The sequence below is a fragment of the Nerophis lumbriciformis genome, linkage group LG33 (genome assembly GCF_033978685.3).
Source record: "Nerophis lumbriciformis linkage group LG33, RoL_Nlum_v2.1, whole genome shotgun sequence".
Taxonomy (NCBI): Eukaryota; Metazoa; Chordata; class Actinopteri; order Syngnathiformes; family Syngnathidae; genus Nerophis; species Nerophis lumbriciformis.
In genome coordinates, this window is record NC_084580.2 from 12,933,228 (window position 1) to 12,956,519 (window position 23,292).

Here is a 23,292-nt window from a genome sequence, read left to right on the forward strand (position 1 = left end):
AAATTTAAAAAAAAAAATGTATTAAATGTTTGTTTATCAAATGTAGGTCTCATATTTCATACATTAAATGTATTCAAATAAATTTATAATGATTTATTGTTATTTATATTGATTAAAAAAAAAACAAGGAAGATTTGCAAAAAATAATGTACCTGCTGTACTAAGAAATTCATTTTCAAAAAATGAGCATCCATTCGGGATCAATACAAGCATTCCTCGTAGGGCTGGGCGATATATCGATATACTCGATATATCGCGGGTTTGTCTCTGTGCGATGTAGAAAATTAGTACATCGTGATATTCGAGTATACGTTCTCACGCAGTTGCTTTTAGCTCCGGGCATTACACTACAGGCTCTTCTCACTCTTTCTTGTCTCTCCTTCTCACAGACAGGCAAGCGCACCTTCTTACATACGTCACATACTGTCACGTGATACGTCACATATGTATACGTCCTCCTTGAGCAGAGAGGTAGCAGCATGGGTAACGTTAGCTGTCGTGCGAGTGGTAATACGGGAGAGAGAAGGTGCGAATCTGGTAACAAATGAAGGAAGAATTAACTCCCAAGAAAAACAGCAGGGGGTCCATCGTCTGGCGGTGGTTTGGCTTCAAGCGGGAATATGTCGAACAGACAACCGTAATTTGTCAAGTGTGGGGCAAAAGTGTTGCTACAAAAAGTAGCAGCACTGCTAATGTGTAGCATCATTTGAAAAGTCACCCGCTAGAGAATGAAGAGTGTTTACTCCGCATGTCAACATCTGCGTTCGGTGCCACACCAACCAAATGCCGAGGCAACCATTTCCAGATCAACACCGTATGAAAAAAATACTCAACAGCAGAAGGAGATAATGTTTGCAGGAACCTACCAAATAGCGAAGGACATACACTATTTAATTTCCTATTATGCAGCTAATTTTTATTTGACAGTTATTGAAATATCTTGTGTGACATCATGCACAAATGTGCACTTTATTTGTTTTAAAACATTGTAGTGGCGTTCTGTACAAAAAGTGCACTTTAATTTAGTGTTGTTTTGATATGTCATCTTAGTGACATCATGCACAAAAGTGCATTAATAGCTTGTTTTAAAATGTTTCTGACAATCTTGCACTTTCTGTTTTGGAAATGACATGAATGTTTGTGCCACTGTTTAATAAATACACTTTTGGTAAATTGACTTAGTTGCGATTTTCCTCTCTGCATGAAAGTTTAAAATGAGCATGTATTAATGCAGTATGAACAAGAATGTTTTAATGTAGACACATAGAATCATCAAGTGTTCATTCAAGGCTAAGGCAAAATATCGAGATTTATATCGTGTATCGTGACATGGCCTAAAAATATCGAGATATTAAAAAAAGGCCATATCGCCCAGCCCTAGTTCCTCGTCACATCGCGTTTAAAATGTTGTGTAGCTTCACTCTGTCACGGTAGTCTTTTTATATATTTTTACCCATTTGTATTCTAAATGAAGTTTAAATATATCGAAATAACATCTTATTCATTAATGCAGTGTTTTTCAACCTTTTTTGAGCTGAGGCACATTTTCTTTATAAAGAAAATACGGAGGCACACCACCAGCAGAAAAGGTAAAAAAAATGAAACTCCAGGTTGTCGTGCCTTATTTTGAGTTTGTTGTTGTTTTCCTGTGTGTAGTGCTTTAGTTCCTGTCTTTGGAGGACCCTTCATTCCTGTTTTGTTGGTGTTTTCCTGTAGCAGCTTCACGCCTTCCTTTGAGTGCAATTGCCTGACCTGCTTTGTGTTAGCAATCGAGACTATTGTGCGTATGCTATCCTTCTTTGTGGGGACATTGTTGATTGTCGTGTCATGTACGGATGTACTTTGTGGACGCCATCTCTGCTCCACACGCTGTAAGTCTTTGCTGTCGTCCAGCATTCTGTTTTTGTTTACCTTGTAGCAAGTTCAGTTTTGCTTTCGTTTTGCATAGCCATCCCTAAGCTTCAGTGCCTTTTCCTTTCCTTTTTGTTCATTTTTGGCTTAATCATTGCATACCATTTTACCTGCACGCCGACTACCGCCGTGCTCTGCATATTGGGATCACGACAAACCATCCTCGACGCATTCCGACTTCTACAAAGCAATGAACTACCTGCTGCCAACTACTGACATGGAGTATTACATGGTTACCCTGCCGAGCTCTATACAGCACAGGACACTCGACAACGGCACATTATTTGCAGACTATAATTATTGATTTGCAAAAAATATTTTTTGGACCAATTAGGTGAAGTTGCAACATTTCCCACGGCACACCAGACAATATCTCACGGCACACCAGTGTGCCACGGCACAGTGGTTGAAAAACACTGCATTAATGAGTACGTCAATTTCCGTTTTAATGCCGATGAAGCCATTGTTTACGTGCCTGTTTTTCTTATTAAGTGGAGAGTAAAAAAAATGCACTTCATGTTTTTTACTAATGTCTTTGGTGTGGCTGACAAACAGTTTTGCTATCTAAAGTGATCGATGGAATTCCTGCCCTCCTGAAAGCGTTTTGACAGATGTTACAAAAATTTAACAGCATTGACGAACATTGTTTTATCTGTTGTGGCCGCTTGTTGTCACCTGTCAAAATCATACAAAATAAATTGTTGTGTTTATTTTGTTCAGAGTTCAGGTGGGATTTTATTTTGTGCGCGGCCTAGGACGTGTGAGCAGTGTGTAATTGCGCAGCAGAAGCAACGTTGGTTGAAACCTGTATTTAGAAGGTCATAAACCGTTTTTGTTTATGCTCTAACGATGAACATATTTAATTTATTCATAAGAATCTTATTAAGGGCAAATTAATTTATCACAGTCAGGCCTGGAACCAATTAGCAGATAAACAAGGGATTAATGTTCAACATACGGTCAGTGTTACCTGAGAGGTCCAAGCAGATGTTGGATCCCTCTTCTCCTCCTCGTCCCGACTCGGTCAGGGTGCTGAAGAGAGTGCCGATGGGGTCCAAGGGGTGTCCCACCCAGCCCTCCATGTTGGTAATGGAAGTGTGGCCCTTGTGGAGCAACTCTGGGAGGAATGGAAGTAATCATTTGTCAGCATGGATAACATATTTTATGTGGGATATTTTGTATGAAGCCTTACCCTTCTTGTGTCGGCGGAAGTGCTCAAGTTGCCGCTGCTGTTGCCGCCGTAACGTGTTCACCACGGCGATGGCCAGTCGGAGGGCTTCTCGGGGGTAACCGTGGGAACGCAGCGCATCCACCCTGGCGCAGGCTGTGGGGACGTGCTCTGAAGGAGAGCGAAAAAGGCCAAATTCAAGCCTAACATTCTTTGAACTTAGTGTGTTTCTACACTGTGCAAGTTCCCGAGCTCACCATGCCACAAGGGCCAGCCGCGCGAGTCGAAGAGTGAGCCCTCCTGGTTGTCATGGTAACAGTAGTTGGCATAGAGGTCACTGGCTATTATGTGCTGCAGGTGCCGGTCCTGCCAGTGCAGGTCACAGGCCTCGATGGCCCGCGTGAACACAGTCCTGTGGGGTCGCATGTCTGCAGAGGAAGAGGACATCAGCAGAAAGCATGTTTGTTTTTTATACATTATATCGAACAAAGAGGTTGGAGAATTGCCTCATTTTCCCAGCCAATCTGAGAAGAAATTAAAAGGAAACTGCTGTTTTTTAAAATGTTGCCTATAGAGATGTCCGATAACAGCTTTTTTGCGGATATCCGATATTGTCCAACTCTTAATTACCGATTCCGATATCAACCAATACTGATACATACAGTCGTGGAATTAACACATTATTATGCTTAATGTTGTTGTGATGCCCCGCTGGATGCATTAAACAATGTAACAAGGTTTTCCAAAATAAATCAACTCAAGCTATGCAAAAAAATGCCAACATGGCACTGCCATATTTATTATTGAAGTCACAGGGTAGGAGGTAGTGGGGGGGTGTATATTGTAGCGTCCCGGAAGAGTTAGTGCTGCAAGGGGGTCTGGGTATTTCAATCTTTATCAATCAATCAATCAATCTTTATTTATATAGCCCTAAATCACAAGTGTCTCAAAGGGCTGCACAAGCCACAACGACATCCTCGGTACAAAGCCCACATACGGGCAAGGAAAAACTCACCCCAGTGGGACGTCGATGTGAATGACTATGAGAAACCTTGGAGAGGACCGCATATGTGGGTAACCCCCCCCCCTCTAGGGGAGACCGAAAGCAATGGATGTCGAGTGGGTCTGACATAATATTGTCAACAGAATTTGTTCTGTTGTGTTTATGTTGTGTTACGGTGCGGATGTTCTCCCGAAATGTGTTTGTCATTCTTGTTTGGTGTGGGTTCACAGTGTGGCGCATATTTGTAACAATGTTAAAGTTGTTTATACGGCCACCCTCAGTGTGACCTACATGGCTGTTGAACAATATGCCTCGCATTCACTTGTGTGTGTGAAAAGCCGTAGATATTATGTGATTGGGCCGGCATGCAAAGACAGTGCCTTTAAGGTTTATTGGCGCTCTGTACTTCTCCCTACGTCCGTGTACACAGCGGCGTTTTTTAAAAAGTCATACATTTTACTTTTTGAAACCAATACCGATAATTTCCGATATTACATTTTAATGCATTTATCGGCCGATAATATCGGCAGTCCGATATTATCGGACATCTCTAGTTGCCTATCATTCACAATCATGAGCGACAAGAACACATATGCCTTTTTTAGGATTCTAAAGAAGATTAAAAACGCTTGCAAGACGTGGCTAATGGGAGTCACGGTTATAGCCTTCAAAGCCCTCCATCAACTTTTTTATATACACACTGCAAATGTACCGTATTTTTCGGAGTATAAGTCGCACCGGAGTATAAGTCGCACCTGCCGAAAATGCATAATAAAGAAGGAAAAAAACATATATAAATCGCACTGGAGCCCGGCCAAACTATGAAAAAAACTGCGACTTATAGTCCGAAAAATACGGTATGTATAATGTAGTAACAGACACACACGTTCATAACAATATGTAATATGTTCCATATTTACCATATTTTGGTCATTTTAAGCATTACCAGAACATGTACCGGTAACTAATCGCAGTTTCTTTCTTTCTTTCTTTCAGTCGGGGGTGCGACTTATACTCAGGAGCGACTTATGTGTGAAATTATTAACACATTAACGTAAAATATCAAATAATATTATTTAGCTCATTCACGTAAGAGACTAGACGTATAAGATTTCATGGGATTTAGCGATTAGGAGTGACAGATAGTTTGGTAAACGTATAGCATGTTCTATATGTTATAGTTATTTGAATGACTCTTACCATAATATGTTACGTTAACATACCAGGCACGTTCTCAGTTGGTTATTTATGCCTCATATAACGTACACTTATTCAGCCTGTTGTTCACTATTCTTTATTTATTTTAAATTGCCTTTCAAATGTCTATTCTTGGTGTTGGGTTTTATCAAATACATTTCCCCAAAAAATGCGACTTATACTCCAGTGCGACTTATATGTTTTTTTTCCTTCTTTATTATGCATTTTCGGCCGGAGTGACTTATATTCCGGAGCGACTTATACTCCGAAAAACACGGTAACTGTAATCATGGCAGATTAGGTAATCGACGACGTAAGATGGCTATTTTTGGACAAACAAGGATTCACAACCTTATCTTTTTGAAGCTGAATCTTTGGAGGATGGACTGCTGCTTATAGAAGTGAGCACAAACAAGAGGACGAAACGTTGGAGCGGACGGAAGCCGAGCGAGTGAGGTCGGCGTGACTTGACACTGCAAATGAGGAACTTGAAGCCAAGCTATGCAGACAGAAATGAAGTGCATAACCAAACTTAACTGGAAAAAAAACGTCCCCGGCCAGCTGGACCAGACAGACAACTGTCCATGTAGAAAGTCACTATAATATTGATCATGATACTGCATACCTGCCAACTTTTGAAATCAGAAAAACCTAGTAGCCAGGGTCCAGGGGCCGCAGGCCCCCGTAGGTCCTGGTGGGGGGTTCAGGTTCACCCCCCGACGCAAAATGATTATTAGCATTCAGACAGGTTAAAATGTTGCTAAAACCATCACTTTTCTATCAGTCACAGTGACTTTTCAAAACAAAAATATTACAGCAAAAATCATATGGGTTGATTGACATGTTTATTCTGTAAGCTAACTTCAATAGTTTGAAATTATTTTGACAGTTAATGCCAGTTATCCTGTCAACCTTTCACAAGACTTCAATTTGTTAATTGAAAGTATAAACAGTATAAACACTTTTTACAGTAAACAAATGGTAAAACAGTACTAAACAATTCCATAAAAAAAAAAATTGGTGTCATTATTAACTTTCTGTCCAAGCTTGTATAATCTACTGCCTTGTTCAATTGTATAAAATATTCTGTGCCTAAAATTCACATTTCTATCACAATTATCATACTGTAAACATGGTAAGCTAACTTCATTAAAATTAATAGTCCTGTCAATAGCATGGAATTACAATTCAAATGTAGTTTTTTTGTAAGCCTTTCAAAATAATTCAAAATATGAAAAATTTATGAAAATTAATTTAAGCCATCAGACACTTGAAAAGTGGCATATCACATCTCTAATGTAATCATTTGAACTTTTCAACAGAAATAGCACTGCAAAAATATTAAGGACATACTTCTGTATTTTGGTAGTTATGCTGTCAACATTTAACAAGATTTCTTCAACTTGGACTTGAAAGCATAAATAGTATAAACACTTTTAACAGTATAACAGTACTAAACAATTCCAATAGATAACATTGGTGTCATTACCTTTTTGTGGCTAAAATCCAAATTTATTCTATCAGATTGATCGTACTGCAAAAATTATATGGTAACTTTATTGTCAACTGAATAATGTTTGGTGTTTTGGTTCGACCACATCCATATTTTTTGCCGATTTTCGAGTCGGAAAACATTTTTTGAAATAACTGTCCCATGTGATCAGCCAGTGCGATTGGAAGTCCATGCTCAATTATTGCCTCCGTAAATAAAACTTGGGCATTTATCACATCCAAAGAATCTGTTTGGGCGACGAAAAACGTTGAAAGTTTTCCACTTGTATCGCTAGCAACGGCATTAGACTTGTGTTTTTTTGTCCCAACGTGGTCTTTTACATCGCTAATTCCTCCGTGTCCGATCGAAAAATCTTGTCTGCACAAGGTGCAATTCGCGTAGTTTTCACCCTTTTTGGAACGGATAATTATTCCCGGATAGGCTTTTGAATATTCTTCACGGAATGACTGCAGTTTTGTTTTCGGTTAAAGACTCGTTTGCGATTTTTCTCCGGCTGATTCCATGATTGTTCGCTCGTTTGGAAACAATGGCAACTGGTGCCTCGTGCTTGGCAGCGGTGCTATAAATAGCCTCGCGCATGGCATTCGGAATGGCTCGATAGTAAGTTACGGGAAGCAGTGTCGATTGTCATTGTTGTTTTTTTAATTAATGAAAAACCGTATTTTTTATCACTGCAACCGTAACCCGGAATAGGTTGATGAAAACCGTGCTAATTACGGGAAAACCGGAGTAGTTGGCAGGTATGATACTGTACATGCATCACATCACCGTACAACTACAGTTCATACAGTGTGGAGCTAGCTGTGTACAAACAAAACATGAAATGTCAGTACAAATGTGTGTTAACGCATTGTGTTGTGCATTACAAACTCAAAAGCCATTCGGCTGATGACGCAAAACTTAGACTTAGACAAACTTTAATGACCCACAAGGGAAATTGTTCCACACAGTAGCTCAGTTACAATGATGGAAAGTGTAAGGGTGGAAAGGACAATGCAGGTATAAATAGACTAAATATAGCAATATAAATATAACATATACGTAATATTTACATAATATATGTACAGTATATTATATATACTGATATATTATGTCTATATCATATATACAAAATATAACAAAGCTCGCTTACAGCTAATGCCGTAGCATGCCGTCGCAAGGCGATGTGTTACTACGCCAGAAAAAGAGTGTGTCGGTGTTTGTGCTTACAATAACAATGTCTCTGCAACTTAGTTATTATAAAAGTTACAGAACATAAATTAAGCATTGTTGGCTGTTTTTGGATGCATTTTTAAAGTGACTTAGAGGCAGAATGGATTGCTCCCATTAGCTGCATTGCTAGCCACCCAGAATGATCTGATTACTGTATTTTTCGGAGTATAAGTCGCTCCAGAGTATAAGTCGCACCGGCCGAAAATGCATAATAAAGAAGGAAAAAAAACATATATAAGTCTCACTGGAGTATAAGTCGCATTTGTTGGGGAAATGTATTAGATGAAAAGCCAACACCAAGAATAGACATTTGAAAGACAATTTAAAATAAATAAAGAATAGTGAACAACAGGCTGAATAAGTGTACGTTATATGAGGCATAAATAACCAACTGAGAACGTGCCTGGTATGTTAACGTAACATATTATGGTAAGAGTCATTCAAATAACTATAACATATAGAACATGCTATACGTTTACCAAACAATCTGTCACTCCTAATCGCTAAATCCCATGAAATCTTATACGTCTAGTCTCTTACGTGAATGAGCTAAATAATATTATTTGATATTTTACGGTAATGTGTTAATAATTTTACATAAGTCGCTCTTGAGTATAAGTCGCCCGCCCCGGCCAAACTATGAAAAAAACTGCGAGTTATAGTCCGAAAAATACGTTATTACAAATTAGAATCCAAAAAATAAAAACTTGTCTTCTTGTCTCTCATAAAGATTTTGAACGATAGGCAAAAGTCCCCACAAAAAAGTGCAGTTCCCCTTTAAGCTCCCATAAAGACAAATTCTTTGTACATGGAAGTTTAAATATTTTTTATAAAAAAATAACAAACCTTCACAGATCAAAGCAGTTGTCAAGTTAGTTCATTTGTGGATTGCTAGATTGTAATCACTTATCAATAGCACACCGACGACACTAACAATTAGAAAAACATGGGCAAGAGAGTGCGACTAAAAAGAAAGAGCAAAGAAAGAAACATGGTGATGTAGCCACTAATCAGGAAGCTAAATTCCAGGCTAGCTTTGAGACATATTTGTCGCTCCAGCATGTCCGAGGTCTGCCCTGAGGCCTCCTTCTGGCTGGGCATGCGAGATCACCTCACCAGGGAGGCATCCTGGAGGCAAGCTGGTCCTGGACCCTTGCTAGAATGTAGTATACGAGAGCCCACTGTGGAGTTAAGCTTGCAGGAGAGGGTCGCAAGTAAGTGCCCGGAAAAGGACAGCCCTGAGGGGCCATAAGGGGCCACTTTTGCAGACCAACTACTAGGGCTGGGAGATATAGCTGAAAACTCTATCAGGATATATGTGTTAAGGTCTATCAATAATTATTGATATTTTTATGAATATGGACCTGGAGAAAACTACAATTTATTAAATGTACCGTATTTTTCGGAGTATAAGTCGCACCGGAGTATAAGTCACACCTGCCGAAAATGCATAATAAAGAAGGAAAAAAACATATATAAGTCGCACTGGAGTATAAGTCGCATTTTTGGGGGAAATGTATTTGATAAAACCCAACACCAAGAATAGACATTTGAAAGGCAATTTAAAATAAATAAAGAATAGTGAACAACAGGCTGAATAAGTGTACGTTACATGAGGCATAAATAACCAACTGAGAACGTGCCTGGTATGTTAACGTAACATATTATGGTAAGAGTCATTCAAATAACTATAACATATAGAACATGCTATACGTTTACCAAACAATCTGTCACTCCTAATCGCTAAATCCCATGAAATCTTATACGTCTAGTCTCTTACGTGAATGAGCTAAATAATATTATTTGATATTTTACGGTAATGTGTTAATAATTTCACACATAAGTCGCTCCTGAGTATAAGTCGCACCCCCGGCCAAACTATGAAAAAAACTGCGACTTATAGTCCGAAAAATACGGTATTCATTTTTATTTAAAATGTAACCTACTTCTGAGTATTAATCCCCTCAGCTATCAACACAAAAAGGAAAGGACATGTCAACACAACCACGGAGAACACTTAATCAATGTAAACTAGGGCTGAGCGATATATCGATATACCGTATTTTTCGGACTATAAGTCGCAGTTTTTTTTCATAGTTTGGCCAGGAGCGACTTATGTGTGAAATTATTAACACATTACCGTAAAATATCAAATAATATTATTTAGCTCATTCACATAAGAGACTAGACGTATAATTTGATTTAGCGATGACAGATTGTTTGGTAAACGTATAGCATGTTCTATATGTTATAGTTATTTGAATGACTCTTACCATAATATGTTACGTTAACATACCAGGCACGTTCTCAATTGGTTATTTATGCCTCATATAACGTACACTTATTCAGCCTGTTGTTCACTATTCTTTATTTATTTTAAATTGCCTTTCAAATGTCTATTCTTGGTGTTGGGTTTTATCAAATACATTTCGCGACTTGTATATGTTTTTTTCCTTCTTTATTATGCATTTTCGGCCGGTGCGACTTATACTCCGGAGCAACTTATACTCCGGAAAAATACGGTATATCGCGGGTTTGTCTCTGTGCGATATAGAAAATTACTATATCGTGATATTCGAGTATACGTTCTCACGCAGTTGCTTTTAGCTGCGGGCATTACACTACAGGCTTTTTTCACTCTTTCTTGTCTCTCCTTCTCACAGAGACATAAAAAAAGCGCACCTTCTTACATACGTCACATACTGTCGCGTCATACGCCCTCGAGGAAGCAGTGAGGTAGCAGCATGGGTAACATTAGCTGTGATGCTAGCGGATCGGTGCAAGTGGTAATACAAGAGAAAGAAGGTGCAAATCTGGTAACAAATGAAGGAAGAATTAATTCCTAAGAAAAATAGCACGGGGTAAATCGTCTGGCGGTGGTTTGGCTTCAAGCGGGAAGATGTCGAACAAGTGTGGGGCAAAAGCGTTGCTACAAAAAGTAGCACCTACTGCTAATTTGTAGCATCATTTGAAAAGTCACCCGCTAGAGAATAAGAAGTGCTTGAAACGCCGCATGTCAACATCTCCGTTCGGTGCCACACCCACAAAATGCCGAAGCAACCATTTCCAGATCAACACCGTATGAAAATAATAGTCAACAACAGAAGGAGATAACGTCCGCAGGAACCTACCACATAGCGAAGGACATAAACCATTTGATTTCCTATTATGCAGCTCATTTTTATTTGACAGTTATTGAAATATCTTGTGTGACATCATGCACAAAAGTGCACTTTATTGGTTTTTAACTATTGTAGTGGCGTTCTGTACAAAAAGTACACTTTAATTTAATGTTGTTTTGATATGTCATCTTAGTGACATCATGCACAAAAGTGCACTAATAGCTTGTTTTAAAATGTCTCTGACAATCTTGCACTTTCTGTTCTGGAAACGACATGAATGTTTGTGCCACTGCTTAATAACTGTTTAATAAATACACTTTTGGTAAATTGACTTAGTTGTGGTTTCCCTCTCTGCATGAAAGTTTAAAATGAGCATATATTAATGCAGTATGAAGAAGAATGTTTTAATGTAGACACATAGAATCATCATACTGGTGTGATTATATGCATCAAGTGTTCATTCAAGGTTAAGGCAAAATATCGAGATATATATCGTGTATCGTGACTTGTATTAAAAATATCCAGATATTAATAAAAGGCCTTATCGCCCAGCCCTAATGTAAACAACATTCTAAATCACATTGAACACTTAAAGAGGAACTGCACTTTTTTTTTTGCCTAACTTTCACAATACCTATGAGAGAAAAGAAAACAATGGGTTTTTTTGCATTCTAACTTGCAATAATCGGCTAGTTCTATGTGGCTAGCAATGCAGCTAATGGAAGCAATCCATTCTGCCTCTAAATCACTTTAAAATGCATCTAAAAACTGCCAACAATACTTCTTTTAGGTCCCATTATCTGTATAATAACCAAGCTATAGTGACATTGTTATTGTAAGAGCGAACACAGAGAAACTGTTCACTGCAAAAACTGAAATGTAAGTAGGATTAAATATCTCAAATAAGTGTGATATTTGCTTATTTTCTGTCTAATAAGATCATTATTCTCACTAAGCACATTTGATGTTAGAGTCTTTTGCTTGTTTTAAGGGTTTTAGTCCTAAATGAACTCAGTAAGATATTACAGCTTGTTGCTGAGATTTTATGACCTATATTGAGTAAAACATGCTTGAAACTAGAATATCAACTGTTGCAAAGCTGTGTCATCAACACTCACAAGTATAAAACTACTTTTTTAAAGTAATAATTTCTTATTTCAAGGAGGGGGGAAAAAAATCATGATTTTGACACAATTGTGTCTCATAATTAAAACAGCTGACAGCCAAATGGACTTTGCGGGGTTTTTTTCAATGAAACAATAGAAAATCTGTACTCATATAGTAGTACAGTTGGCACAGTACAGTAAACTGACAGTTAATATTTAAACATTTAACATTTCAAACAATTTTGAACAGAAATAGTTCATGCACATTCAGATAAATTCCTCAAAATTACAATTAAAACATTTTTGGCCGGGGGCCGGGCTGTATATATGCACACTAATTGACTGAAAGAGCACGCACTTGGCACGATGATGTCATGTTATCGACGGAAAAATATATGATTTACCGTATTTTTCGGACTATAAGTCGCAGTTTTTTTCATAGGCTCCAGTGCGACTTATATATGTTTTTTTCCTTTTTATTATGCATTTTCGGCAGGTTTGCTGGTTTCAAGAAATGTAATGCCGAGCACATATCATTATGTCAAGATAATGGCACTAGCATTTACTTCATTTAAGAATATTTTTCACCATATTGAGCAAAAAAGGTCTCTTTTTTTTCTACCAAGAAAAGTGCACTTGTTATTAGTGAGAATATACTTATTTTAAGGTAATTTTGGGTTCATTGAGGTTAGCTAATTTTACTTGTTTTGGAAAGTCTTGACAAGCCACATTTTCTTGTTCTATTGGCAGATAATTTTGCTTAGTTCAAATAAAATATGTATTATTTTTTCTTGTTTTTGAACACTTGACTTTTTGCAGTGTAAGCTTTGTACGTACTGACAAGTTGTCTGTTAAAGTTAAAGATTGTGTGATTGACCAACCTTGGTTGCCATGGGCACCCTGAGGCAGCGAGTGGGTGAGGTTGGGCAGCTCGTTGCCGTGGTTTCCATCCTCCCAAGGGCACACGTCCACACTGTTCCAGCGGCGCAGCTGCCGCAGCCACGACATCTTCTGCTCGGCCTTGCAATGCGGGTTCAGTACGATGCACATCCACAGGGCGCCTGGACGACAAAACAGAGCATATGTCATAACTTCATCTTCTTGCTTTCAAAGAAGTGCGGCATTCCTCACTTTTTTTTTTTATAGAGGACATTTTGCAGCCCGCATAAAACTGTGATAGGACTTTACTAGTTTCGAGGCAATGCACACATCATTTTGGCACAGATTGGAACAGAGTACGAAAAGTGTCTGAGTCCCTTGGGATGCGAGCACAATCAGGGATTTTACTCAAGACTGAAAGAGATGTGCACTCTGTGTGTGAAAAAGTTGGGGAGAAAGGGCAAAAACAAGGACGGCTGAAAAATGTGAGTGAAACAAAAGGGGGTTCAGAAAAAAAAAATGAGGAAACGACAAATGAAAGAGCTGAGAAATAGCTGATGTGGACGAACAAGACACATGAGAGGACAAGTGAGCAAGAGGAAGACGAGGAGTTGTAGCGTAAAAGGAAAAGTGAAGACAAAAGAATAAAAAGAAGGCGAGAGTGGGAGAGAAAAGAGGCGAACGGCAGCATTCAGCCAACATCACAAAAAGGCGATAAGGACTCTGCAAAAAGGGGTTTGAAATGCTGACTTGAAAAGGAAGCCGATGCATACACGTTGGACTGCAAAAAATACGTAAGATGAGATCATTGCATTGCCCAAACAAAGTGCAGAACAAGGAGAGAGACATCATTGTCAGCAACAAGAGCTATGACATGAGACAGACAAAAAGGATGAAGACAACATGGCGGCTGTCCTGTGTTTGTCACATTTGTTGTTGTTTGAGCATCTCCATCCATTAGGGGTGTAACGGTACACAAAAATTTCGGTTCGGTACGTACCTCGGTTTAGAGGTCACGGTTCGGTTCATTTTCGGTACGTAAGAAAACAACAAAATATACATTTTTGGGTTATTTATTTACCAAATTTGCAAAATCTTAAACCAAAAATATTTGTCTTAGTGGAATATTTGATGTGAAGTAATCGGAACCTTGGATAGGTCAGTAATTCATAATAACATTGATTTTGATTCAATATTATGTTTTGAGCAATGACAGTTTGAAAGAAAAAAAAAACAGCTTTGTTTTATTGGTCAACATTGCAACTTTTTCTAAATTACATTTCACCTTTAAGCTGTTTTATTTCACTTTTGTTATGTTTTTGTTTATTTTAATAGTATTTTTAGAATGTGCCGTGGGCCTTTAAAACATTAGCTGTGGGCCGCAAATGGCCTCCGGGGCACACTTTTGACACCCCTGCTATAGATGATAAAAAATTTAATCTGATGTATCTATAGATAAAAAGCAGAGCCTGGCAACGCATGCGCGTTTATCATAACTCTCTCGCTCTCTCTGTCTCTGCCCCTCCCTCACCAATGCTGCGGTTTTGTTTTTAACCCCTTCTTAACCCTGAATGCACATTGAAAATACACGCAACCCTAACTCAAAATGCCGGACATTTTGCGGAGCTGTCAGGGCGGAGTTTCTTAAATGCCTCAAATGTCCGGCATTTTGAGTAAACAATGCACACCGAGTGTGTTGTGCCTCGGTGTGCATTGTTTACACAACGTGCGTTACGCTACTTAATATGTCCGTGTGGAAACTCGTTCGGTACACCTCCGAACCGAACCGGAACCCCCATACTTAAACGGTTCAATACAAATACACGTACCGTTACACCCCTACCATCCATCCATCCATTTTCTACCGCTTGTCCCTTTTGGGGTCGCGAGGGGTGCTGGCATACTTGCCAACCCTCCCGGATTTTCCGGCCTCTCCCGAAAACCTCCCGGGACAAATTTTCTCCCGAAAATCTCCCGAAATTCAGGCGGAGCTGGAGGCCACGCCCCCTCCAGCTCCATGCGGACCTGAGTCCGCTTTCCCACAATAGAAAGAACGTCTACAGTAAAGCAGTCCGTCTGCCGTAAACAGCAATGTTGTGACACTCTTAAACAGGACAATACTGCCATCTAGTGCATTTGATGAAAGCACTTTTGTGCGTGCCACACAGCAATGCATAATCAGAGAGGGTGTTCAGCATGGTTAGAAAGATAGTGACAGAGAATAGAACAAGGATGGACAATTCAACCCTTAACTCAACAATGAGTAGATGAGTGTTATGTGTGTGTATATGTGTAAATAAATGAACACTGAAATTAAATAATTTATTGTATTTATATATATATATATATATCCATTTTCTACCGCTTATTCCCTTCGGGGTCGCGGGGATATTTATATATTTATATATATATATATATATATATATATATATATATATATATATATATATATATATATATATATATATATATATATGAAATACTTGACTTGGTGAAGTCTAGCTGTAAATATACTCCTCCCCTCTTAACCACGCCCACAACCACGCCCCTGTCCCAACCACGCCCCCCGCACCCACCTCCCGAAATTGGAGGTCTCAAGGTTGGCAAGTATGGGTGCTGGAGCCTATCTCAGCTGCATTCGGACGGAAGGCGGGGTACACCCTGGACAAGTCGCCACCTCATCGCAGTGTTTGAGCATCTCTCATGAGATTAATAAAAAAACAGCTGAAAACATGCTAATGGAACCTGATTTTGTATTTTGTAGATAAATGTTGCATTTTATTGCAACATGGCCATGTTTGATGAGTGTGCTGCAGGATGTCGGCCATGTTTGAAGTGTACATATTGAAGAATGTCGGCCATGTTTGAGGAGTATTTAGCAGCATATTGACTATGACTTTGGTGTGTGTGAGATACAGAATATCCACCACGTCTTATTCTTACAGCCTGTCAGCCGTGTTTGATATTTTTCGGGCATTGAAAATTGATTACAACTGAACTGTTCAAATTGAATTAAAAGACCTTCTGCCTCTAATCAGAGGCTTCATCAGTTTCTGCTCACGACTAGATGGAAAGTTGTAATCTGAGGGAATGGTGCACCATCCAAAATATGGTTTTGCTCTTTTGTGGTGCAAAACGGCAGAGAAAAAAAGTGAAACTATTTTTGTACGGGCATATTGGGAATCATTTCACTCTACTACAGATGTCCGATAATGGCTTTTTTGCCAATATCCGATATTGTCTAACTCTTAATTACCGATTCCGATACCAACCGATACCGATATATACAGTCGTGGAATTAACAAATTATTATGCCTAATTTTGTTGTGATGCCCCGCTGGATGTAACAAGGTTTTGCAAAATAAATCAACTCAAGTTATGGAAAAAAATGCCAACATGGCACTGCCATATTTATTATTGAAGTCACAAAGTGCATTATTTTTTTTTAACATGCCTCAAAACAGCAGCGTGGAATTTGGGACATGCTCTCCCTGAGAGAGCATGACGAGGTTGGGGGGTCGGGGTATCGGGTAGCGAGGGGTGTATATTAGAGTTAGTGCTGCAAGGGGTTCTGGGTATTTGTTCTGTTGTGTTGACGTATTTGTTCTGTTGTGTTGACGTTCTCCCGAAATGTGTTTGTCATTCTTGTTTGGTGTGGGTCCACAGTGTGGCGCATATTTGTAACAGTGTTAAAGTTGTTCATACGGCCACCCTCAGTGTGACCTGTATGGCTGTTGACCAAATATGCCTTGCATGCACTTATGTGAAAAGCCGTAGATATTATGTGACTGGGCCGGCACGCAAAGGCAGTGCCTTTAAGGTTTATTGGCGCTGTGTACTTCTCCCTACGTCCGTGTACACAGCGGCGTTTTAAAAAGTCATACATTTTACTTTTTGAAACCGATACCGATAATTTCCGATATTACATTTTAAAGCATTTCTCGGTCGATAATATCGGCAGTCCGATATTATCGGACATCTCTACTCTCTACCTTAGAAGATAACTACTTTGGATCCTGCACCATCCCCTCAGACAAGAGCTGTTGTATGTAGTCTTAGGAGCAGGAAGCCTGCCTGGATTAGAGCGTCTTTTAAGACGACATAAACAGCCCTGTTGCGATTGATTTAATGCCCTGAAAATACAATGAACCGAATAAATGGGAACATTTACGTTTGGAGACTAATTTTGCCAGCACGTCCGCCATATTTGTGGAGTGTATTGAAGCATGTCCAACATGTCTGACGTTGCAGTAATGTCGCCTACGTGTATTGCGTGTGAAGCGGACACCAAAGTATTGTGCTTGAATTAGTATAACACTGCCATTTTTGAGTCAAATATAATTCATGAGGCTCCATGTGCTTTAAACATTTAGATTAGACTACATTCTCACTGAGAAAGTGTGTGTGTAGCTATAAATGTGTGTGCTATTTAACACGCATGAAACATGTCTGTGTGTACCTTTGTGGTGATGTCTGCGTCTGATCACCCACCCACCTTGTTGAATGTGTGCGTGACTGTGCATACTGTGACGTGTGTGTGTGTGTGTGTGTGTGTGTGTGTATATCTTACCCAGCTCGTCCCAGAGCTGTCTGTACTTGTCTGTCATGGTGGTGCCTTGCTGTCTCCACAGCGCCAGCCGAGGGTCGGCCATGAATTGTTCTGTGATAAGTGTTAACATCCTCGCTCCGTTGGAGTCACGCATCTTCAGCATCTCTCGCACCTACAGTGGACGAGTGAGAGTGAGAGAGTGAGAGTGCTGTCATGTACACACGTTTATACACCATGTGGATGCAATAACAAACGGCTCACTCACTTGACATACACAGAGAAAGGGGCCGAAACAATAAGCAGGTGTACCTAATGTTGTGGCCTGTGAGCGTAAATATAGCTTTTCCCGTCTCGCTCCTGCAATTATCTCTGACTAAGAGGCAGCACACCACGTCTAAGTGCCAATGTGCGTCTGAGATTACTTATAGGACAAATATCTCTTCTCAGGGGGGAGCATAAGTGCACTAGAGAGGGAAAATATTAACCAGAAGCGGAGGAAAAGATCAGGGTGAGACTACATTATTCTTCATGTAGTGGTGGTGGTTGAGGGAGAACCTGAGTGCGGAAAGACGGTGCTGTTGTGGGGGGGTGTGAGTGTGGAGCAACGGCGGCGGCTCCTCACCTTGCTGAATAGCAGGTTGAGCTGCTTGCCTGAGCCGTGGTATCCTCCCTGGGACAAGAAGAGTTTGACTTGCTCCTGAACCTGCTCCTCATCCAAATGCCAGCAGTTCTCATCATCCACGCTGGCGCCTGCAGTAGGGTCCGGGGCACCTAAAAAAGTGAAGTGCAGTATTAAGTGAGGTATCTCTCATTGCCCAAAATAACATTACACTGCCTTCCCCGCCTCCTTCTTCCTTCCTTCAGATGAGGCAACATGATAGTTTGTTTTTTTTCCATTCCCATCATTGTATTAACCTGCCTCCTTAAATTTAAGGAGTTTTGTAATTTTGTGAGACTGAGTGTACCACAGGGCTAGTGACTGTGTGTGTGTACCACTGATAGTCACACACAGACTAGGTGTGGTGAAATTATCCTCTGCATTTGACCCCCTCGTTCCACCCCCTGGGAGGTGAGGGGAGCAATGAGCAGCAGTGGTGGCCACGCTCAGGAATCATTTTGGTGATTTAACCCTCAACTCCAACCCTTGATGCTGAGTGCCAAGCAGGGAGGTAATGGGTCCCATTTTTATAGTCTTTGGTATGACTCGGCCGGGGTTTTAAAGACTATTTGTGGTGGTTTTGACTTTGTTGTTAAATAGACAGTTGACCCTTCACCCCATTGTGTTGTTTGTTTGATATACAGTACTGTATAGTGCCTTATATTGCGTTCAAATTGTACAACTCTTGCTAAAATATGGTTGTTAAAGGGGAACATTATCACAATTTCAGAAGGGTTAAAACCATTAAAAATCAGTTCCCAGTGGCTTATTTTATTTTTCGAAGTTTTTTTCAAAATTTTACCCATCACGCAATATCCCTAAAAAAAGCTTCTAAGTGCCTGATTTTAACCCCGTCCATTTTCCTGTGACGTCACATAGTGATGCCAACACAAACAAACATGGCGGATAGAACAGCAAGCTATAGCGACATTAGCTCAGATTCAGACTCGGATTTCAGCGGCTTAAGCGATTCAACAGATTACAAATGTATTGAAACGGATGGTTGTAGTGTGGAGGCAGGTAGCGAAAACGAAATTGAAGAAGAAACTGAAGCTATTCAGCCATATCGGTTTGAACCGTATGCAAGCGAAACCGACGAAAACGACACGACAGCCAGCGACACGGGAGAAAGCGAGGACGAATTCGGCGATCGCCTTCTAACCAATGATTGGTTTGTGTTTGTAACCAATGATTGGTTTGTGTTTGTTTGGCATTAAAGGAAACTAACAACTATGAACTAGGTTTACAGCATATGAAATACATTTGGCAACAACATGCACTTTGAGAGTGCAGACAGCCCATTTCAGGGCTGTCTGCATTTAAATGTTTTTAAGCTAAATTATTGGTAAACACAGTTTATGTATAATAATTTACGTAAAACCGCGAGTAATGAATAAAGTTTTCATCAATTAATATATTCTGTAGACATACTCTCATCCGCTCTCTTTTCCTGAAAGCTGATCTGTCCAGTTTTGGAGTTGATGTCAGCATCTGCTTTGAGTGTCGCAGGATATCCACACATTCTTGCCTCGTATTTTGAACAAATTTCGTCCAATTTCTTGCCACTTTCGCATCTTTGGGCCACTGGTGCAACTTGAATCCGTCCCTGTTCGTGTTGTAACACCCTCCGACAACACACCGACGAAAGTGAGAAAATGGCAGATTGCTTCCCGATGTGACGTCACGTTGTGACATCATCGCTCCGAGAGCGAATAATAGAAAGGTATTTAATTCGCCAAAATTCATCCATTTAGAGTTCGGAAATCGGTTAAAAAAATATATGGTCTTTTTTCTGCAACATCAAGGTATATATTGACGCTTACATAGGTCTGGTGATAATGTTCCCCTTTAAGGCTGCAACCCATCCATCCATCCATTTTCTACCGCTTGTCCCTTTCGGGTTGCGGGGGGTCGCTGGAGCCTATCTCAACTGCATTCGGGCGGTACCCATTATATATATATATATATATATATATACATAGATTCATATGGAGAAATGTGCTTCAATAAACTAACTTTTCTATTTAAGAACACTGTTCAAGTGCCAATTAGGTTTATAAATTGAGGTTACACTGTATTATCTGCCAATAATCAAGACCTCAAGAAGCCATATTGTATTGATCTTTATATACCTCACCAATATCCATACATGAAGTTTACTTATGATTGATTGAACCGTTTCGGTACGGGGGTTTCGGTTCGGTTTGGAGGTGTAACGAACGAGTTTCCACACGGACATATTAAGTAGCGTACCGCACGTTGTGTAAACAATGCACACCGAGGCATAGCACACGGCATGCTAGCTACGACCTGGCTACGACAACAAAACGAAAGCGGTTTTCCCGACATTGTTCAGCAGCAGTAGGATAAGCTTCTGACAACACGTCAAACATGCTAACCCATTTGAAGCGTCACCACCCCCAAGTGAACATCGCTTCAACGAAGACAAAGACGAGCGTCGTGCAAACACCGCATTTAAGCAGCCTCTCCTCGGCGAGTCAGACAGGGCTAAAGCAATAACAAATGCCGTTGGTGTTTTTATAGCAGCAGATTTAAGACCATATTGCATTAAAAACTAGATTTTGACCCACTTCTTTCTGCAGACAATGTGGATAAACTGATTTTTCTGGCAAAAAACATGAAGATTGAGTGAAAGTCACCAGGGTTAAAGGCTGGGGGGGGGGAAGAAAAGTTAATCTGAGGCTGAGTTGACTTGAAACTGTTTAATGTTGCACTTTTTATATGTAGAAGAAAAGTTTTGTCATTTTATTTAATCTGAGCAACAACTTGAGGCAGTTTAATGTTGATTAACGTGGACCCCGACTTAAACAAGTTGAAAAACTTATTCAGGTGTTACCATTTAGTGGTCAATTGTACGGAATATGTACTGTACTGTGCAATCTACTAATAAAAGTCTCAATCAATCAATCAAAAAAAGCACATTATATGTAGAAAGGTCTTGTTAAGAAACCATTCTGAGCCTCATCTTATTCAGTTCTTATGTTATATATGTTGACCACATTAACCCTGGCAATGGACCCTGTGTGTATATGTATGTTATTGTTATGCTTAGCATTCATGACTGCCTGCTGTTGCACTGATCAGCCTAGTGGTGGCTAACATCCATCACACACACAGCTATTTCTATTTTTGGACAGAATTATTATAGTGTTCCCAATGTTAAAAGGATAAAGCCATTGTTTACAAATTTGGTAAATAAATAACCAAAAAATGTATATTTTGTTGTTTTCTTACTGTACCGAAAATGAACCGAACCGTGACCTCTAAACCGAGGTACGTACCGAACCGAAATTTTTGTGTACCGTTACACCCTTACTTATGATACATCATATTTTTGCCCCGCCCACTCACCATGAACTTGGTTGATCTCAGAGTTTTGCGACAGGATCTCGTCCGCCAGTTTCTGCGCGGTAGGCAACACTTCGGTGTGGTGAACCGAAATTAGATACTGTACGAACTTCTGCAGCTGGTCCCTGCTCATCTGGAACAAGGTTTCCGAAATGGGCAGGTGCAGTTTGACCTGCTCGGGTTTGCGCACTCGGTAAAGCGACAGCGCCACCACGTGAGCGCAGTAGAAGATGTCCTTGTTGCCGCACGTGCACGTTACTGCCGTGATCTTGCAGCGGTCGAAGCTGACGCTGACGCTGCATACGAGTTCTGGGGTGGAAGGAGTGGCGGGGTCCGTTACTGTGCCACTTAGGTGGAAACCTAGCAGGGCAAAAAACACAAAAGATTCATAGTTAGGCTTATTATACAATGAGAAACCTCAAATATTAACATTCTCAACCAATATACAACATGCTTTAAATCCTAGAATTTGGAGACCAACAACACTTTAAGGGATAAATATAATTTAACAGAAAAAATGTTTTACATTAAATTAAAGGTTTAGCTCTTCTTGGTATTTCGCAGCATCATCAACTTATTCATGAAGCTAGAGAATAAACGTTAGGCTTCATTGCCCACTTTGTTACTGAGTTTACTCGATTAGGAATTAACCAATTTGGCTCATTTTAGTAAATTAGGTTTTAGAGAAAAAAAATATCAGGCTTGCAGGAGGAGTGTGGGAAGGGGATTGAACTTGATTTGGATCCTCTCAAACAGAACACAAAAGTTAGTTTCAGCCTTTATCAGGTAAACACCAACTCATTGAATGTTCCCTTTATAGCAAATGAAATAACCCAATCTTTAATGGATCAAAGAGGTGAAAATTGAGTTGAGTTAAGTTGAGTTCCCCAGCGTTTTACCTTTTTCCCATCTTTTACGGGGTGCCTTGTGGCGACCCATCAGCGTTCCTGTTCTGTAACCCTGTACACTGTTTGTCTAACCTTGAACGGGTTTGTGCTGAAAACAAAGGTTCGTTGTACTTGTGCAATGACAATAAAGACCTATCTATCTGATCTGAGTTTGTGTTTATTTCGAACATGCATGCTTACAACATGATACATCCCAATTTCCAGTTTGTCTATTCAACATGTTTGAAAAGGAGTAGGAAGAAGCAGATCTTATTTAATCCCACCCCATTTCCTTTACATAGCAGTTGCTAAAACTTTTGTTCACTTCCTGTTCTCAATGTATTCACAATATACTCCATAAGTAATAACAATACAAATAAATAAATAAGAATTAGTGAAGTAAGTTATATTTCATATGGTGAGATAAGTAAGATTATCTAGAAAATGAATGGATGGATGAAATAAATTCAGAATGTTTATCATGGTTCTTCTTTGTACTTTGTAAACACTTTTCAGTGAAGTGGATTATATTAGTACATTGTTTGATTTCTTTGCTTTATTCATTCCATAATTTAATTCCACATACTGATATACTGAAGGTTTTAATTAAGTGTTGTGCGTGCGTACAAATGTTTAAAATAAAAAAAATTCTCTAAGATTATATTTCTCCTTTTTTTGTTGAGAACATTACATTCTTGGGTAGCAGACTGTAGTATGC

General features: G+C 39.6%; 1 protein-coding gene across 4 annotated transcripts in view; it reads right to left on the reverse strand.

Annotated features, from left to right (window-relative positions):
* Positions 1–23,292, reverse strand: part of LOC133575635 (zinc finger SWIM domain-containing protein 6-like) — a 165,348-nt gene that overhangs the window by 30,062 nt on the left and 111,994 nt on the right. For 3 of the 4 annotated variants that reach the window (XM_061928327.1, XM_061928329.1, XM_072912136.1), the window contains 7 exons: positions 21,691–22,047; positions 18,283–18,431; positions 17,682–17,832; positions 13,114–13,293; positions 3,337–3,507; positions 3,104–3,250; positions 2,870–3,028 (listed from right to left, as the gene is read on the reverse strand). In XM_061928327.1, the coding sequence (XP_061784311.1) occupies positions 2,870–3,028; positions 3,104–3,250; positions 3,337–3,507; positions 13,114–13,293; positions 17,682–17,832; positions 18,283–18,431; positions 21,691–22,047 (1,314 nt within the window). The remainder of the gene's footprint in view (positions 1–2,869; positions 3,029–3,103; positions 3,251–3,336; positions 3,508–13,113; positions 13,294–17,681; positions 17,833–18,282; positions 18,432–21,690; positions 22,048–23,292) is intronic. The other variant, XM_061928330.1, reaches the window with a different exon arrangement.